This window comes from Perca flavescens, chromosome 19 (assembly GCF_004354835.1).
Source record: "Perca flavescens isolate YP-PL-M2 chromosome 19, PFLA_1.0, whole genome shotgun sequence".
In the NCBI taxonomy this organism is placed as follows: Eukaryota; Metazoa; Chordata; class Actinopteri; order Perciformes; family Percidae; genus Perca; species Perca flavescens.
Window position 1 is genome coordinate 3,388,165 of NC_041349.1, and position 21,531 is coordinate 3,409,695.

At 39.1% G+C, this 21,531-nt stretch overlaps 1 protein-coding gene across 3 annotated transcripts in view; it reads left to right on the forward strand.

Annotated features, from left to right (window-relative positions):
• The window catches only part of LOC114574049 (coxsackievirus and adenovirus receptor-like), a 253,603-nt gene extending 232,284 nt beyond the window's left edge, over positions 1-21,319 (forward strand). For all 3 annotated transcript variants that reach the window (XM_028606343.1, XM_028606345.1, XM_028606344.1), the window contains 3 exons: positions 18,944-19,088; positions 20,616-20,972; positions 21,100-21,319. In XM_028606343.1, coding sequence (XP_028462144.1) covers positions 18,944-19,088; positions 20,616-20,972; positions 21,100-21,287 — 690 coding nt within the window. In that variant the 3' untranslated portion in view covers positions 21,288-21,319. The remainder of the gene's footprint in view (positions 1-18,943; positions 19,089-20,615; positions 20,973-21,099) is intronic.
• Positions 21,320-21,531: the final 212 nt, after the last annotated feature.

The following is a 21,531-nucleotide window of genomic DNA, read 5'->3' on the forward strand; positions in this document are numbered from 1 at the left end:
GGGAAAATTAAGGTCTTAAATTTACCATAAAGTTACTGTAGGTATTACATTTTCAGCCAATTTTCATGTTACAAAACAATGGCCCTCTCTATTCATTGGTTTCTCTCATTACGAGTCATGTACATTATTTGTCAACTTTTTGGCTTGGGACAGGCTGTTTTGAGGACTTTCATTATTGAGCTTATTTATGATGGAGACTGCTTTAAGCGTTGGAAGTATTATTATTATTATTATTAGTAGTAGTAGTAGTAGTAATAGTAGTATTATATGGTTCCTTCATGCAATGCATTGTGTTGTTTAGTGTAATCCAATTTATGTATCTTATGTTGGCTCTGTTCTGCATCACAAAGGAACAAAATGAAAAAGAAATGGTAAATGCCAACTGTGAGCTTTGATTGGGTTTAGGTCTGTATTGGCCAAACAATGTTGGAAGTGTTATTGTTAGTTATTATACGGTCTCCTAATTTGAAAAAAAGGTCTCATGAAAAAGTATTTTTGCAGAGTTTACACATTGCACATAATTGATAACAAATGGAAAACTTTAAGTTTTAATTTCTGTTGTAGGAGGCAATAGATTGAGTATTCCAAAGAAATTGTTATTACATTTTTGGGTCTTAAATTCTATTTGTTGAGGTCTTAAAAAGGTCTTAAAAAGCATTACATTTTACTTTTAAAATGATGCAAGAACCCTGAAATATGTGCAGTGTATTAGCAGTTACCTTATAAGAGCAGAATAAATATGGCTATGTAATATGAACAACATGTACAGATATGTGCAATTTAGCAGTGACATTATACTAGAAGTAAGAATAATATAGATATACAGTACAGGCCAAAAGTTTGGACACACCTTCTCATTCAATGTGTTTCCTTTTTATTTTTATGACTATTTACATTGTAGATTCTCACTGAAGGCATCAAAACTATGAATGAACACATATGGAATTATGTACTTAACAAAAAAGTGTGAAATAACTGAAAACATGTCTTATATTTTAGATTCCTCAAAGTAGTCACCCTTTGCTTTTTTTGATAACTCTGCAAACCCTTGGTGTTCTCTCAATGAGCTTCATGAGGTAGTCACCTGAAATGGTTTTACCTTCACAGGTGTGCCTTGTCAGGGTTAATTAATGGAATTATTTCCCTTATTAATAAAAAAGCAAAGGGTGGCTACTTTGAAGAATCTAAAATATAAGACATGTTTTCAGTTATTTCATTTTACATCTGTAAATATATAGAACACTATGGGTGAGATAGGGTAGTGCACTTGGTTACATTGTGAATATTGTTTGCCAAAAGAAATGTTATGAAATGTGAACTATACCAAAGTGGTGATCTTTGAAATCCGTTGATAATGAAGTGATGACATATGAATGAATGGATGATGAAGTAATAATGATCATTAATAAGACATGATGGAAGTTGGTAATCAGCATTAACCTTAATGTGCCTTAAACTGTTTTAGTCTATAAATACTTTATATATAAATACTCTATATTTGGATTCAGAATTGTTACTTTTATATATTTCATTGCTGTACATTTTTTTATTCTTTGAACACAAATAAAGCTGCTTCAAATATCCAACCGTGTGTGTATTGTTTGCCAAAAGAAATGTTATGAAATGTGAACTATACCAAAGTGGTGATCTTTGAAATCCGTTGATAATGAAGTGATGACATATGAATGAATGGATGATGAAGTAATAATGATCATTAATGAGACATGATGGAAGTTGGTAATCAGCATTAACCTTAATGTGCCTTAAACTGTTTTAGTCTATAAATACTTTATATATAAATACTCTATATTTGGATTCAGAATTGTTACTTTTATATATTTCATTGCTGTACATTTTTTTATTCTTTGAACACAAATAAAGCTGCTTCAAATATCCAACTGTGTGTGTGTGTGTGTGTGTGTGTGTGTGTCCTGTAGTTACATTTGTTTAGAGGTGACATCAGGTTGCAGCGTAGTCTCAGTATCTCCACGTACCTCCGTATGTAGCCACGGAGTAGATTTAACTCAGAAACATAAAATGGTCTTTAGGGGTCAGAGACCCTGACTATAAAAGAGATCAGATCTGATATTAAACAACATTTCCTGAAGGATTAGACCTGAACTATTGATGAGTCATGTCAACACGTATCTCAGTGAGGAGCTTCTTCATGTGTTGACCTCGTGGTAATTAAGTCCTCTGATATCTCTGATAATTAACATGTGTTTCACCTGATGGAGGTCTTAAGCAATATCATGACTTTTATTGATTATATTGTTTATTATTGTTTTTCAGACCTGATTGTGGTAACAGTGCACCCTGGAGATGATGTCATTCTGCCATGTCAGGTTGCTGGTTCCTCCATCAGAGTCTTGGAGTGGACCAGACCTGACCTGAAGCCAGATATCGTCCTCTTATACAGAGGTGGACACTTGACTCCAGAAGAACAGAATCCATCCTTTAAGGACAGGGTGGAGCTGGTGGACAGAGATCTGAAGGACGGAGACGCGTCTTTAATTCTGAAGAATGTGAGCAGACACGATGCTGGAACATACAAGTGTCGAGTTAAACCAGCTGATACTAACCATATCAGACCCATCAGCACCATCCGTCTGCAGGTTCCAGGTGAGGTAGTCCCTCTCAGTGAGTGTTTCTGAGTATCAGGTTGTAGCTGCAGCTCCTCTAGAGTCTCCCATGATGAGTTGGTCCCAGAGACTCAGACAGAGAGACAATCAGTTCCGATCATCTCAACATTTAGAGAATATTTTACTCCTGTAACCTTAAACTATGGCTTTGACTCTGAACTTCGTTATTCGAATATAATTCGACTGTTTGATATTCAAACAAATGTTAGGCAGCCCTTAATATTCAAACTAGGGCTGTCCTCGGTTGAAGAAATTCTGAGTCGACTAACACTCATTCAATCGTATCGACTAATCGATTAGTTGAGTTAATCGACAGATCTTTAAATCTGAGTTTCTCCGCAAAGAGTCATGTTAAAAGCACCACTTTAATTCTTGTGTTTACTAGAGATGTGCTCGTATGTTTCTTGGAAATAAGTCATTCAGCATGAAAAAAAATCATCAAACATGACTAATGGACTAAAGAGATCTAAGTTGACTAAGACCAAAACCACCGATTAATCGATTAAGAGGGAGCAGCGCTATAAATAACTGCTTAATTGAAGGCAAATACTGCTCTAAATTCTCTATTGATTGTAAGATACTAATTCATCAGCCCAGTAGCATGTGAAGTATTGCATTGAGTTCTTTATTGACTGGAGGTGAAACTTGGAGCTGGCTGGGATTAGCCCAGATCGACCCTCTCTGGTTTTAGTAGAATTGAAACAAATTCATAGATTATACACAGAGAGAGAGATGGAGTTAGGTGAAGCATAAAACATGACTAATGGACTAGAGAAATCTAAGGGGACTAAGACTAATGGACTAATATGTTAGCTTGTCTACTCGCTCTGAAGCTAGCGGTAATATCTATCTATCTATCTATCTATCTATCTATCTATACACACACACACACACACACACACACCGGCTCGACACACCAGCGCACCAGTATAACCATCAGACCTCTGACGTAGGCTACAGAGAAAGCTCTGACCTTCCTGACGAAAGCAGACTGTTTGTGTTTAATCCAGGGTCTGACTTTTAATAATAATAATAATAATAATAATAATAATAAACAGTTGTAGCAGTGTGTTGTTCTTCTGAAAACATCATTACCTGTCTGAAGGCATTTAATGTTCAAAATATTATTGATGAAATATTATTAATAAATATTCAAATATTAACAAACAAACAAACTTTGAATATGATTTTTGGGCAGAAGTCAAAGCCCCACCTTAAACTTAAAGTACTTCCTACTTTCAATAAACCTTCCTCAAGTAAAAACCAAATGACCTGATCATTGACATTCCATTCACTATGCTAAGCTAAGCTAGCAGCGGCGCTGCCGGACTAAGACAATGCATACACTGAGACAGATACGTTGGTCCACCTACCTACATCTAGAGGAGACGGTGAATAACACGAGTTCAACAAACGGTGGCGTGTTCCTTTAAGGAGGAACAGAAATCTACAAATCATTTCTGGATATCAGATTTATTTTTTTGTTGGGATATCTGAAATTGAAAGCCTTAACAACAAAAGTGAGGTCATTTGTCCGAGGAAGAATGACGATATGTTCTTTTAGACTAAGAAGAATTTAAATACTGATATCTGCAATATATAACCAGTATAGCTATTAAATTGTCTGTGACATGCTGTGTTGTGATTGGTGGATTTAAACAATAGGAAACAGATGTTTTAAACCACCGTGGTGCTGCAGTGACATCTATCTATCTATCTATCTATCTATCTATCTATCTATCTATCTATCTATCTATCTATCTATCTTATATCTGTGAGAGCAGCTGGAGTCTATTGTTCTGACTTATTATTAATAGTAGTTTATTATTGTTTTTCAGACCTGGTTGTGGTACCAGTGCCTGGAGATGATGTCATTCTGCCATGTCAGGCTGATGATTCCTCCATCATAGCTGTAGAGTGGACCAGACCTGACCTGGAGCCAGAGTACGTCCTCTTGTACAGAGATGGACACCTGGAGACAGACCACCAGCATCCATCCTTTAAGGACAGGGTGGAGCTGGTGGACAGAGATCTGAAGGACGGAGACGTGTCTTTAATTCTGAAGAATGTGAGCAGCATCGACAACGGGACTACGAGTGTTGGGTTAAACCAGCTGGTTCAAGACATAAAAAGAGAGCCAACATCGACTCTGAGCCAGTCAGAATCATCCGTCTGCAGGTTCCAGAGCCAGCAGGTGAGTGAGTCTCTCTCAGTGAGTGTTTCTGAGTATCAGGTTGTAGCTGCAGTTTCTAACATCAGAGAGGATGAAAGCTGCTCCACTATCCACACATCTACTGACTCATATGTTTTATTATCTTCAGGTCCTGAGGATAGAAACTCCTCTCCTGTAGTCCTCATCGTTGGACTGGTAGCAGGTGGACTGGTTCTTGTAGCTGCTGCAGTGGTTGGTGTCCTGATGTATAGAAGACGTGAGGACAACAGATCAGGACAACCTGCTGCTGCTGCTGCTGATGATGATGATGATGATGATGATGAAGCATTGGGCGATACGCTCGTCTGACATCTCCCAGAGGTTTTTCCACCTGACTGTGTTTTTATCGTGTTGTAAATATTCAACACTTTCTACTTTCTTTGTGTTTGCACATCTTCTGTTTGTTTTTTCTCAACCAATCTCTTCCCTCTATGAAAAACATACTTTTTTTTCAAGTAAAAGTTCTGTTACTTTTAAAGACAATAATAATATCCCCCTCTGTAAATCTCCACCTCCACCTTATCGTGGTGGAGGGTCTGTGTACCAGTAGAATCTGGGATCTGTATCATCTGGAGCTCTGAGATCCTCTAGGGTCTCCATGCTGAGATGGTCCCAGAGGAGGGTCAGACTGAGAGTTCACTTCATATTAACTCTAGCTTTAGAGAACCTAGAATATATTTTACCTGAGTACAAGTTGCTTTTGAGTACTCACAAACTACAGTCAGTAAAAATGTACTTCAACAGCAGAGATGTTCAGATTATTTAAACTCTGCTGCAATGCAGACATATTTTGCTCCGTTAAACGGATTAAATGTGTAATCAGCACTAGAAGCTTTAAATAGAAAATTATGTTTCTTTAGTTGTAAATATCAGCAGACGGAGCACCCCCCACATATCTTCTAATCAGGGGCCTGTTTCACAAAAGCAGAATATATAAATCCAGAATAACTGATAAAGCGAGGCTTGACCTAGTCTAATCTGTGCATCCTGGCTTGGTGCGTTTCACGAAGGTCGAGCCAGGCTGAACTAATTCAGATAGATGCGCGTCCACGGATTTCCACAAAAGACCGCAAGGTCGATCACAGATTTCCTGATGCTAAAATGGAGAATACGCATTGTAGATAGGCTACTTTATACAGAGTGAGCAGCAGCTTCTTGTGGAAGTATGATGACTTGAAACACATTATTTCAATAAAAAGAAAATAACACGGCCGCTGTACTGAAACAGTGAGAGAAAGCAGCAGACGATCACGGACCGACTGAATGTGTAAGCAGACTAAACATATACATTAACTGACCTCTGCTCTGAATGAAAATCGTCATAATCCTACCATTCAATGATTAGGCAACTAATCATTTGCACAAATTAACAATTGTACGCTTTGGCTAAAATATTAATTTCCTAAGTCATATTAACTTCCACTACTCGTTTTTAATGCGTACAGGTGTTCGTTTTTGCAAATGACAAGTGACACTTTGAATGGTTTCATTTAAGAGCAGTAGTTCATAAATGTATATTTTTAGACTATCATTTAGTCTGTCCGCTATTAACTGTCACGCTTTGTCGCGTTTTTTTTTATTTTTTCTAGAGGACGAGTTTCCTTCTCTACATATTATATGCCTTGCTCCCTGGTATATATGGACATAGAAAATAAAAACACTGAAGAAATTGCACTGTAAAATCTAGAAACTATAAAGATAATAAAGTGATAAATTCCATGCACACTATAAACATGAATGGAACAGAGTATATTCATCAGTTATTTCCCCCCGAGGCAAAATATAAGGTCAAAAACCATTAAGGTGTCCTCTCCCTGTTGTTACATGAATGTACAGTAGCCTACATCACTAGATAGTTACTGGTCCAGTGAACTAAGTCTATAATTTGGGAGGATTGTACAGTTAGGATATGTTCTTAAAATTGTACAATCCTCCCAAATTATAGTCCCAGTTTACTGGACAACACAAATTGTGTGCTAAGAATGCCAAATACAATGCACATGGAAGCAGAACAAACATGATCCTTATTGTTAAAGAATAAAAAAAGAAATTATAAACTAAAATAATTTAAGGTGCATTGGGGAACTATAGAAATGTACAGCATTGTATGTATTGCCCTTAGTAACAGACTTCATTTAAAACTCATTTTAAATGTTATCAGCCTTTTCTAATTATCTCAACTGCCGTAATATATTCATCAAACTTCTTACAACAATATGAACAGCCGTCTTCATACAGCAATATAACAGTAACAATGACAAATTTATAATTATAAAAAAAAAATAATGGTCACAACTTTAACTAATAACAGTACTTAAATGAACAGCAATATGCATCTGTTGTATTTTAATCCAGGCTGATAAGAAAAGGGTAAAACCACTGCTGAGTGAACAGAAAAGGTTCCAGGATTAAATAAATCTTGGCTGTTAGCCTGGTCAGGACCAGGCTAGCTGTTAGCCTGGCTGTTAGCCTGGTCAGGACCAGGCTAGCTGCACAGAATAAATCTCCATGGTGATTTATGTGCCTCTGCTTTCGTGAAACCGAGTCAAGTCTAAATTCATCCAGGATAACCAGGAAATCCCGGCTTAATCCCTTATCTTGGTTTTGTGAAACAGGCCCCAGGTGTAGAGAGATCTTCAACATGTCTTCTGTTTGGTGTTTTGGTAATAATACATTTTATATGGAGGGAATTTTAAATGATTGTTTTCTGCTCGGCCATATAAAGCCTTGTGTTGCCTTCTAAGAATAATATATTTCCAGCTAATGATATAATATGCACTTACATTGAATAGTTTAAACTGAGGAGTTGATAACATTGTGAATATTGTTGTTATTGTAATTATGAAATCATCTGATGCAGCTCAGATTATCTCAGAGGGACATAGAGGACGAGTCAGTCTCTAAATAAGACCTTAAACAGTATTATTATCTATGAAATAGATTTACATGATCTTTGCTAAAGGAAATGTTATGAAATGTGAACTATACCAAAGTGATGATCTTTGAAATCGGTTGATAATTATTTAATATGAATCAATGGATGTAATAATAATGATCAGAGACATGATGGAAGTTGATAACTCAGTTTTAACATTCAGATACCTTAATGCACTTTAAACTCTTCTATCTTATTCTGGTAAATACTTTATTTGTCTACATGTCTATTAACTTTTATATATTCATTGTTGTTTTTTACTCTTTTTACACAAATAAAGCTGCTCCAAAGTGTGTGTGTGTGTGTGTGTGTGTGTGTGTGTGTGTGTGTGTGTTTACTCAGAGTAAAGAGGAACTTTTTAATGATTTGTTGGTTTATTTATACACGAGGTTGTGAAATATTACCACATACTTGTGAGAATAGTACCATGGCATCAGGAAAAAATAAACTGTAAGATGTAACAAAGTACAATACTTTAAACCAAACATACTGAAAAATAAAATTACAGATTTTAAAAACTACTTTAAAAAGTAAAAAGCACACAAACACTGGGGATTTCCTAATTAATAAATGAAATGTATTAAAGTGAGTCAAATTAAACTAAACGCCTCTACATAGACAGACACACACAGAGTGACCTTTGACCTCCTGTGTCTCGCCATCTGAATGCAAGACTGTATGGCTGCAGCCCGGAGCGTCCCGTGTCATGCCGCCCTGCCTGGTGCTGTCCGGAATAAAATACTTTAATAAAATACTTTAAAAAATATCTCTTACTTTTCTCAGCAAAAGCTTCCCTGAGCTTCTACTTTTCAAAGTAAAAGCGTGTGAATAAAATACTTTAAAATATATCTGGTTTTTTTAACTAAACAGTAAGATAAATGCAGACTATCATGCTAATGAATAAAATACGTCATATATTTTTTGTTGAATAAAATACTGAAGATAAATATGTCTACAAGATAAATGCAGACTATCCTATTGATGAATAAAATACTTAAAAATATATGTCCGTCTATAAAATAAATGCAGATTATAGTCAAACAAAAAAATTCATTCTGGCTGCAACCTGGAGCCTCCCATCTCTCATGCCCTCTCACCTTGCTGATAAGCAGCTATGTCTGTCCCAGTGAAGTGTGAAAACAATATAGAATATAAAAATAAAAAGCAGTCTTGGAACATGTTTATTTTTGTATTCTTGTGCAGATCATGTTATCCCTCCTCAGGAAATCCTGCCGTTAGTTGGCAGAAATGGCTGCAGAATCCAGGGTGGGGATCCTCAGAATATACTCCCCACAGGTCACCCCGCCTTCCTCTTCCAACGTAACTTGTCTTCTATCTATCTATCTATCTATCTATCTATCTATCTATCTATCTATCTTAGAACCGCAAGAGTCGACACCACATTCCTTACAGAGTGTGCTCAGTGCGTCCACCTGTGTAGGTCAAGGGAAAGAATAAATTCAGTAAACGTTATCCCCACTAACATTTAGGCCTATTGTTGTGACTTCAGTCTATTCAACTGCATCAAAAAGCCACTTTGCTTGCATACAACTGTCCTGCAGTTTGTAGGCCTATAACAGACAAAGATCCCATGAGAGTCCTTTGTGAAAAGAACAAAATAAAGGGTGATACAAACGATGTGGAGGATACCTTCAAATTCATCAATTCATTGGAGAGTCTTCAGTAATATTGATGTCATCTGTCTCTGCTGAGTTTCTTGGACCTTGAGCTTTTAAAAACTCTGTGTTTAGCACAGTGTTGGACCTTCGTGTGCCTCGCCCAATCCAAGGTGCCCAGAAATGATAGCTGGGATGGACAGTTAAAGGATTCTTCCTGTTACCTGTTAATCAGAATGAAATGTTGGAAAAAGTGTTTAGCAAGTTCATTAGTTTGGGTAAATGTATTTTACATAGCTGTTAAAGATATGTTGCTGAAAAAAAAAGGACAAAGTAAATTTGGCAACTTTGCACGGCTTACTCTGCAGGGAGGGTTGTCCAAGTTAGGACTGAATGGCAAGAAGGATTCGGGTGGTGGGTCTGGGGGTCTCTCTGCTGGGTCTCTTTGTACTTGTATTTCATTATCATGTACCTGACACACACACACACACTTAATATGCACATTTGAAAAACACAAAAAAGCATTCACACACAGACACACATATAGTCATCGGTACAGGCAGTTTGTCAGTGCTGAGATGAGGTAGGTTCACAGATCCCGCTGCAGAGAATTGACAATCAACTAACAGTGAACACAGCCAATGCAGCTCCACAGAAAATGAAGAGTGATTTCAGACCTTTGCACTCCTCTGTCTGGAAAGGGAAAGGAAAGAGGAGACACACCTTCTCATTCAATGCGTTTCCTTTTTATTTTCATGACTATTAACATTGTAGATTCTCACTGAAGGCATCAAAACTATGAATGAACACATATGGAATTATGTACTTAACAAAAAGTGTGAAATAACTGAAAACATGTCTTATATTTTAGATTCTTCAGCAGCCACCCTTTGCTTTTTTTATTAATAAGGGAAATAATTCCACTAATTAACCCCTGACAAAGCACACCTGTGAAGGTAAAACCATTTCAGGTGACTACCCCATGAAGCGCTCATTGAGAGAACACCAAGGGTTTGCAGAGTTATCAAAAAAGCAAAGGGTGGCTACTTTGAAGAATCTAAAATATAAGACATGTTTTCGGGTTATTTCACACTTTTTGTTAAGTACATAATTCCATATGCTCATTCATAGTTTTGATGCCTTCAGTGAGAATCTACAATGTAAATAGTCATGAAAATAAAAAGGAAACACATTGAATGAGAAGGTGTGTCCAAACTTTTGGCCTGTACTGTAGATCTCTTTGTGTTCATCTTGTCATCATTATGTCTGATTCTGTCTTCCTGTAAGAGTTTATGTTTCCTAGGATGGTGAAGACATGTCCCGCCTTACTCTGCCTCTGATTGGCTTACCCTGGTATGTTTACCCTAACCCTAACCAATCTCACTCCTCATGCCTAAATCTAACCAATCCAACCGATGAAGTGCTAGCCAATCAGAGGCATTCCTTAACCGTCCTAGGAATCATTGTTGCTTCCTGTAAAGTGTTGCATGTGTGTGAGTCAGAGTTTATGTACGTATGTTCACATGCTTTAAAAACAATCTAGTCTCAGTGACTCTCTCTAAAATCATGGAGTTGCTACCTTCATGACTTCAGTCTCCTCTTCTCTCTCTGTGGACCATCTGGACCAAACACAGTTGGAATCAACTCTCAGATCATCTTTATTTTATTTCTTTATTATGAAGCTGAAGACTCAATTATGTATATAGTTGTGTCTAAATGTGTGTGTTTTAGTTTTGTATATTTGTCTTGTTAGAATCAGTTCAGCTTCATGGGTGTGTCTTGTTAGGTTGTAAAAAGTTAATCCATTGGTGATGTCTGATAAAAAATATACATTTAGTTAAATGAACACTGTAGCTAGAAAAGAACACTGAAACAATACTGTCAATCGGCACTACCATGATAGACGACCTTTGTCTGTGACCTGGAGTAAACCTGAAATCAGAGGTGTCTCTTTAACCTGGGACAGTTTCCATTCAGGGAAACACCCACAATTCCACAGGAATATAATTCCGAACCTGAGAATGTCTCAGGGCTGATTGATGTAATTCCTGAAGAGGAGGCATGTCAACTCAGTCCACTGCTGGCAGTGTTTCGTGTTTAATTGTTTTTGTCATGTCGTTTTCATCGTGTTGTTCATTAAACCTTTTGCTTAATCTTTCAATTGGACCCAAGCCTTCTCCTTCCTCCTCAGAAATCAAATGAACACGTCTTTTAGAGATTTCTTTACCGTCTTTTGGCATAAGAACCACACCGGTGTGTACGTACGTACGGTGTGTGTACGCAAACAACGCAAACAACGTCACATCATAAATGATAGGGGAACCCAGCAACGGCGATTATGAGATTTCCCTCCATTTTCATGGAACTAATGTCTTGGTAGGAACAAAAGTTTACATCGTATGTTTCTCCAGAATCAGCCAGCGAGAAGGACGTCTATATTCCGATTGGTTGCTGCCGTTTGCCGCTGCTTGCCGCTGAACGGCGTCATAGCTCATTACCATAAAGTTGACCAAAGTTCAACTTTCTGATTGACGCTCAAAACGCTCAAAACGCCCAAAACGCGACGCCGACAGTTTTGACGCTCTTTGAAGCTGAGAGAAGCCAGCTTCCATTGAAAATTAATGACTTCCGGTATCTTTAGACGCCCAAGTCGGCGATCTAAGAAACACAGAAACATGTTTACATGCAGACAAACTGCTGATCTGATAGAAAACAGATGCACTCAACTGTATGTAACATATACATTAACTCTTTTCGCATGAATGCAGTTCTGTTCCTGTCTGTCCACTGGGCCTTTTGTCCCTCTAGTGGTGGAGCTGATTATTCTGCAGACTCCCCGTCAGTGAAAGACTTCCCAGTGAAATGCTCCTCTGGAGAACAGGGTGAAAGCTGCCTCCTGCTGGCTGTCTGACTGCATTACATCATGCTTTCTTTCTTCTCAAAGCCTCGGCACATGATCGGCATCTTTAATTATTAACACTGGACACTTGTGTGTGTGTGTGTGTGTGTGTGTGTGTGTGTGTGTGTGTGTGTGTGTGTAGCTGCTGTGGGGTTAATATTGTTTAAATATCTCTGGTTTGTAGCACCTGCTACGGTCATTGTAGTTGAACTGTGTGAGTTGGGTCTCTGTTGAGTTTTCTAGTGGTGGTTCTCATGTGTCTGTTGCCATGGTGATGATCTTTATTTTGTAGCCAATATATCGCCCAGCCCTATCTCATAGTGATTTTTGGTAAGGTATACACCCCTAGTACTAGAAAAATCAGGATAGCAGTGCAGGGGTGGTAGGGATATTGTCAATATTCTATAATATGGTGCTTGGTGTTGTTGGAAAGGGGTCAACATTTTGGAGAAGCCAGCTGACAACATTTCTAACTGAAAGTGGCTGAATATCAAAATACATGATAGAAGCATTTTGTTAAACCACTTACAAGTGTTATGTTGACAACACTATTGAAACAATTACTTTTTATTACAACTGTAGATGAATAAAGAGGGCATTTGGCCCTGGACTAATAGGGTATTCTATTGGCTCCATTCTATTTTGAAGACTTGCGCTGGCTGCATAAGTCTAATTTAAGGCTCTCACATATAAATAGTATGGGTATATTGTACATTTTCTGAATCATCAGAGTGCCTTGAGTACTGAAGTTGTTGAGTTTTGTGTCCCTGGTGTTCCTTCATGCCCCAGAGATAAAAGAAAGCATACAGTTTAGGCGGAAATTGGGAGAAAATGTGTGTTATTTCTGGTTTAAAGAAGTCATGTGACCTCTGTGTTTGTCAGACAGATTCAGTACTGGGCTTAAATGAAAGCCTAAAAGGTCCCCTTTCCAACGATACCAAGCACCATATTATAGAATATTGACAATGAGACTTTGTTCCCCGAGATGATACCGATGGCCCAAATTTGGGGCCCTGGCTCATGGACGAATTAGGAAATGATTTATACCGATAATAAGATATCTGATCTTAGCCTTCCTGGACAGCTGCTGACAAGAAGCGGAGCTCTCTACAGCGAACGCTCTCCTTCTCGCTTGGCATTGGCGAGCAGTCGCCGCACAGACACCGACGGTTTGGCCCCACTCTCGCTTCTTCAGTTTCATCACGTAACCCCTGAGTAGGCCTACCCTCTTCCACGTTATTCTCCTGGTTTAAGCCGACGGTGTGCTCGGGTTCAAACTGAAAAGGCTGAACGGCAGACGGGTTCATCTCGCTGTTACTGTACTGTCAAAACTTAGCCGGTATGTTTGGGTACAACCATTACGCGTCATTACCCACACGAACACACACACTCTCTCTCTGTCTCTCTCTCTCTGTCTCTCTCTCTCTCTCTCTGTCCCTCTGTACAGCAGACACACCTCCAGTCAATGCACACCAGAAGCAAGTTGTGACTCAGAATGAAAGACACAGGAAGGGATGATGTAACACAGAAATGCTCCTGATGGAGTTTCCATGTTCTTATCATCAGTGTTATTGTTGAGTTTGTTTTATGTTCAGTTATTAGAGGACAGCTCTCCATGTGAAGTGCAAAAATGTAGCAGTAAAGTTTGTATGTTTATATGTTAATATACTGTAGATATGTATGTTTCATTGTTTATCTGCCAGCTGCACATGCGCAGTGTAGACAGAAACAACATGGAGGAACAGTTAGTAGGAACACTGAGTCCAGCAGAGGGCAGCATGGACCGGGTATAGTATATAGTGTTATTATATTGCACATTGCTACTTTGTAGAAGCACTCCAACATTGCACCAGGGCAGAGGAAACACAAGCAGTGGGGTAGAAACAGATCAAGAGATGGAGAGAACAGGGAAGGAGAGAAAGATGAGAGGTTACCCTCTCTCAGCTCTCATGGCTCCATTAATGCTCCTGTTGTTCCTTCTGTCTGGAGCAGCTTCTGGTAAATATCAGACTTTATTATGAAAGGATTCATGTAGACTTTATTGTATTTTATTTATGATTTTAATTAGTCTTATAGAAAGATATCGCCTTGTTAAGAGAAAATGTAAAAGTGTTTAAAACAGATACATTGATGGATTTATATTTACAATAGCCTACATTTCACTTTCTTTTGATAATGAGACTGGATTTATGAAAGTCTGAATAATGTTTAACTAACAATAACGGTTTTACATAAATAGTTCAATGTTAGGATTTCATGTACAAATATTATGTAACATGTTTAAATGTATTAGACAGTATTGGTTTTGTCATAAATAAGTTGACAAAACCAACAAAAGCAACTGTTTGGTTGCATGGGAGGAAACAGAAGGAGGGGAGACAGAGAGAGGCAAAGAAGAAAGGGGAGGGACAGAGAGAGACAGAAGAAGAAAGGGGAGGGACAGAGAGAGAGAGACAGAAGAAGAAAGGGGAGGGACAGAGAGAGACAGAAGAAGAAAGGGGAGGGACAGAGAGAGAGACAGAAGAAGAAAGGGGAGGGACAGAGAGAGAGAGACAGAAGAAGGGAAGGGGGAGGGACAGAGAGAGAGAGACAGAAGAAGGGAAGGGGAGGGACTGAGAGAGAGAGACAAAGAAGAAAGGGGAGGGACTGACAGACACAAGAAGGGAACCAGCAGGATGTGTGGAGGATGTGTACTATTGCGGTTTCAACATTTAAATGAACCACATTCTTCTCTGTAATACTAGTAGTAGTACACATGTCGGACAATCTGATATCACCAAGTAATTAACAGACCAGGATCACGCACGAGTCATTTCAAATACCTCCCGTTAGAAATTTGACTTGAACCAATGCGGTCGCAGGAATCTGATCTCTGAATGTGTGACATCACGTGACTGTTTTGTGGTTGTGTGTATGTGTACTTGTATGTGTTGTTTGTAACTGCAAATGCTTTCTATAAATTAATTGAGAAAAACTAAATAAAAACCCAGGCGGACCCAGGGCCTCTCAGCTGATCTAACAGCTGATTGGTTCAGAATCAACTCAACATGATGACGTTATATCAACTTTTTATTGATTTTGAATCAGAGGGATTTTAACTGTTATTTGTCTGATTTAAAGCCTTATTGTGTACAGAACACCTGTTGTGAGTCTGATAGTGATGTTTAGAAGTCAGAGAGACTAAATCTGATCAGATTACAGATCATCTACAGTCTGTTATTTATTAAAATCAGCAACAGATCTCATGTAGAGCATTCTGACAGCTACTCTGTCTGAATAACAACAACTGGAGACTGTGTATATAAATGGGTCTGATAACATTTTAGTAAATCGGAATGGGAGCAAACTGTGACTTCCTGTTCAGCCTGAAGTCTGCTGGGAACGGCTGGTGACTGAGAGCGGTATGCTCGCTGCTACTTTACAGACGAGGCGCACTTTATCTCCAACGAGCCTGGTATATTTGAGCACTGCCTGTGCGCCATTTTAGACCAGTAAACTGCAGTGTGGTGGATTACGCGGACAGGGTGAGGTATCGCTGCCTCTCGGACATAAGGCTTCATTAATGGTATGTATGAATCCTGTTATGTGTGTAATATAATGTTAGTTAAACTGGTGTGTTGTGTGTATAATGTAATGTTAGTTAAACTGGTGTGTTGTGTGAACTGTGAACACGGTTTGAATAGGAAGTGTGTTTGTTCTGGGTTTATAGGGAGAAGGTCAGAATATCTCTTATTATAGTCAATTATTCACGTCTTAGTCTCTTAGTTTATCGGTTGTTTCATGGTACTGGTTGGATTCTTAAATATGTTATTATAATTATGTTGTATTAAGGGGGGATTGGAGCAGTGTTAAGGCCTAGGCTATATAACCATGGCCGTCAGTTTGGTTAGTCTGAACTGTGCTGGGGACAGACACGCATCCATGTTCTTTCTCTTTCGCTCAGCTCAGGTTCTGAAAGACTCTGTCCATAGATTACTAATGTAAATGAATAAAAACGTGGTTTAATGTAGCTCAAAGATTATATGTGTTATGAACTTTATTTATTTTAACTAATTGAGCTCGAGGTTTTCAAAAAAAAGTGGTGGGTACAAAATGAGTCATGACGAATATATAGGTAGGCCTACGCGTCCGCCTATGCTGTTGTTTTGCGGTAGTTAACGTTGTTAACCTGTATCACCATCAAAGACTAACTATACTTGTGAAATTAATCAAACTCTGGCCTGCTGATAAGATAGTTTGGGGCATTTCTCTTTAATTAACCCGCAGTGCGCATTACAGTAGGTATGTTTAGGGTTAGATTCTCCTTCAGATTCAGCTCCGCCTGTAACCAGAGCTGTAGTCCCGCCCCTCTGGTGCAAATCCACCCAGACTGCCTACATACCTCTCCCTGTAGTCACTAGGTTGTATAACCGGATATAGTGCACTAAGGTCTTAGTTCCATAGATGGCAGCAATGCAACTTTTTGGATGCCGGCTGCCGTAAAACCCCAAAGAAGAAGAAGAAGAAGAACCTACCAAGTACACTCAGATACTCAGCCGCAGCAGCAGCAGCAGCCCCTCCCTTGTGTGCGCACCGCTGTGAAAGTGCCTCTCCGTCCATATAGACCCAGACTGACAGCCGACCCCTTCCTGGTGATCTGTCGGTGGTAATTAAAGAAGACATCACAGCCGATCAGAGCCACCTCTGCTCCCTATAGTCGTAGCGTCGAGATAGTACTCTAAATATATATATTAGTATATTATACTGTCAGAGAGAACCGTGTCGGGATACATAGACTGCAGCAGGTCTCCTTTCTCAGATCTCATGGCTCCATTTCTGCTCCTGTTGATCCTTCTGTCTGAAGCAGCTTCTGGTAAATATCAGCTGTTATTGTGAAAAGATTGATGGATAATGTTAGTAATGTTTATTCATGTCATTCTGGTTAAATAGCTGCAGTTTACTCCACATAAACGTTTTATTGATGTGATTTGTAGCAGCTACCGTCAGTTAGTTGAGCAGCTAACCGCTAAAGGGGAGATATTCATCCCAACACCGCGGCCAGCCAGACTCGGAGTCCCGGGAGATGCGGTCTGTTCCCCGGACGGTACTGCCGTTATCACCGTTATCACCCGGTGCTGGAGTTAGTTCTGGCTCGGTTCGGATTAATGTTGTAGGCCTAACCTTAAAACGCTAACGTTTCCCACCGAGCATTAGCATGAGCTTCTACACCACTACCAAGGTATAAAACAGCACCACACCTCCACGGTAGCATAATGAGGGTCCCTACATGTAAACCGAAGCATTGAGAACTGTAAGTGTACAGACAGTTTGTTAAAGATAGTTTATAAAGACTGTAGCGTTCATGTTTACGTGCGGGCGCCATCTTGGACCCGTGTACCAGTAACACAGCTCAGACTATCACTACTTACCTTAGCCAGCCTACTGCAGCAATATGGCTACAATGGTGTGATTATCCATATTTGGAAATACATGTTAATTAATTTAAACATTTGAATTGTATTGGTTTACTCTGTCCATCAGCAAGCCTGCAGTACAGTGTGATGTAAGAGCTACCCAGCATAACATGGATATATTATAAGACAAAATCAAGGACTCGTTATTTTTCTGATAATTTAACTAATATCAAAACATTTCATATTTATTACAGCTTCATAAATGATTAAAGTCTATAACACAGGTTAACCACTCTACCTTACTCAGTTTCTTCCTCAGACTTTTCCTCTCAGTTGCAGAGTGTGAACCTTAGCCACATTTTGTTGTCTCAACTTATGAAAGGTACAGACAACGTGTGAAATGAATCTAAAGTGGGGGTGGTCTATGCCATCTTGAGTCTCAACAATGTGATGACGAAGACCAAATATGTCGTCAGAGTCTACTTCTGCCTTCACATCTCTGTCTAACAGAGACACTGACTACTGACAGGCTGCTGAGTTGATGTCAGAGGCCCGTCGGATGCAGAATAAGATTTATTTATTTGATTAGGACAATGCACATTAATCAACGTGTGTGTGTGTGTGTGTGTGTGTGTGTGTGTGTGTGTGTGTGTGTGTGTGTGTGTGTGTGTGTGTGTCCTGTAGTAAAGATTTTTTAAAGGTGACATCAGGCTGCACATCGTAGTCTCAGTATCTCCACGCCTCCGTGCGTAGCCACGGAGTAGATTTAACTCAGAAACATAAAATGGCCCTTAGGGCTGAGAGACACTGACTATAAAAGAGATCAGATCTGATATTAAACAACATTTCCTGAAGGATTAGACCTGAACTATTGATGAGTCATGTCAACACGTATCTCAGTGAGGAGCTTCTTCATGTGTTGACCTCGTGGTAATAAAGTCCTCTGATATCTCTGATCATTAACATCCCTTCTGCTGTGTTACACCTGATGGAGGTCTTTACAAATAAAGTACCACCACCCAGACTTTTATTGATTTATATTGTTTATTATTGTTTTTCAGGTCTGATTGTGGTACCAGTGTACCCTGGAGATGATGTCATTCTGCCATGTCAGGTTGCTGGTTTCTCCATCAGAGTCTTGGAGTGGAGCAGACCTGACCTGGAGCCAGATACCGTCCTCTTATACAGAGGTGGACACCTGGAGACAGATGAGCAGAATCCATCCTTTAAGGACAGGGTGGAGCTGGTGGACAGAGATCTGAAGGACGGAGACGTGTCTTTAACTCTGAAGAATGTGAGCAGACACGATGCTGGAACATACAAGTGTCGAGTTAAATCTGCTGTTAGTAACCATATCAGACTCATCAGCACCATCTGTCTGCAGGTTCCAGGTGAGGTAGTCTCTCTCAGTGAGTGTTTCTGAGTATCAGGTTGTAGCTGCAGCTCCTCTAGAGTCTCCCATGATGAGTTGGTCCCAGAGACTCAGACAGAGAGACAATCAGTTCCAATCATCTCAACATTTAGAGAATATTTTACTCCTGTAACCTTAAACTATGGCTTTGACTCTGAACTTCGTTATTCGAATATAATTCAACTGTTTGATATTCAAACAAATGTTAGGCAGCCCTTAATATTCAAACTAGGGCTGTGCTCGGGTTGAAGAAATTCTGAGTCGACTAACACTCGTTCAATCGTATCGACTAATCGATTAGTTGATTTAATCGACAGATCTGTAAATCTGAGTTTCTCCACAAAGAGTCATGTTAAAAGCACCACTTTAATTCTTGTGTTTACCAGAGATGTGCTCGTCGTTTCTTGGAAATAAGTCATTAAGCATGAAAAAATCTCGCTCTGAAGCTAGCGGTAATATCTATCTATCTATCTATCTATCTATCTATCTATCTATCTATCTATCTATCTATCTATCTATCTATCTATCTATCTATCTATCTATCTATCTATCTATACACACACACACACACACACACACACCGGCTCAACACACCAGCGCACCAGTATAACCATCAGACCTCTGGCGTGGCTACGGAGAAAGCTCTGACCTTCCTGACCGAAAAGCAGACTGTTTGTGTTTAATCCAGAGTCTGACTTTTAATAATAATAATAATAATAATAATAATAATAAACAGTCGTAGCAGCGGTTGTTCTTCTGAAAACATCATTACCTGTCTGAAGGCATTTAATGTTCAAAATATTTAATGGTCAAAATATTATTAATAAAATATTATTATTAATAAATATTTGAATATATTCAAATATTAATAAACAAACAAACTTTGAATATGATTTTTGGGCAGAAGTCAAAGCCCCACTTTAAACTTAAAGTACTTCCTACTTTCAATAAACCTTCCTCAAGTAAAAACCAAATGACCTGATAGTTGACATTCCATTCACTATGCTAAGCTAAGCTAGCAGCGGCGCGCTGCCGGACTAAGACAATGCATACACTGAGACAGATACGTTGGTCCACCTACCTACATCTAGAGGAGACGGTGAATATCAGATTTTTTTTTTTTTCGGATATCTGAAATTGAAAGCCTTAATAACAAAATTGAGGTCATTTGTCCTAGGAAGAATGACGATATGTTCTTTTAGACTAAGAAGAATTTAAATATGGATATCTGCAATATATAACCAGTATAGCTATTAAATTGTCTGTGACATGCTGTGTTGTGATTGGTGGATTTAAACAATAGGAAACAGATGTTTTAAACCACCGTGGTGCTGCAGTCACATCTATCTATCTATCTATCTATCTATCTATCTATCTATCTATCTATCTATCTATCTATCTATCTATCTATCTATCTATCTATCTATCTATCTTATATCTGTGAGAGCAGCTGGAGTCTGTTGTTCTGTCTTCTTCTTATTAATAGTAGTTTATTATTGTTTTTCAGACCTGGTTGTGGTACCAGTGCCTGGAGATGATGTCATTCTGCCATGTCAGGCTGATGATTCCTCCATCATAGCTGTAGAGTGGACCAGACCTGACCTGGAGCCAGAGTACGTCCTCTTATACAGAGATGGACACCTGGAGACAGACCACCAGCATCCGTCCTTTAAGGACAGGGTGGAGCTGGTGGACAGAGATCTGAAGGACGGAGACGTGTCTTTAATTCTGAAGAATGTGAACAGCATCGACAACGGGACATATGAGTGTCGAGTTAAACCAGCTGGTTCAAGACGGGAAAGAAGAGCCATCATTGACTCTAAGCCAATCAGAATCATCCGTCTGCAGGTTCCAGAGCCAGCAGGTGAGTGAGTCTCTCTCAGTGAGTTTTTCTGAGTATCAGGTTGTAGCTGCAGTTTCTAACATCAGAGAGGATGAAAGCTGCTCCACTATCCACACATCTACTGACTCATATGTTTTATTATCTTCAGGTTCTAACAGAGGACACTCTGAGGATGGAAACTCCTCTCCTGTAGTCCTCATCGTTGGACTGGTAGCAGGTGTTCTGGTTCTTGTAGCTGCTGCAGTGGTTGGTGTCCTGATGTATAGAAGACGTAAGAACAAGAGATCAGGACAACCTGCTGATGATGATGAAGCATCAGCCGATACTCTCGTCTGACAACTCCCAGAGCTCTTGACACCTGACTGCTTTCTCAGGTGCTGTATATTAGATTAGATTCAACTTTATTGTCGTTGTCCTAAAGTACAAAGACAACGAAATGCAGTGTGTCCAACCAGAAGTGCAAAAAAGAGCCTAAAAGTGCAATGTGATACACAAGTATAGACAGGACAAGACATATAGTGCAGTGTAGACACTAGTGTACAGCTGGTTAACAGAAGGTGGTTCAGAGTAATATATAAAT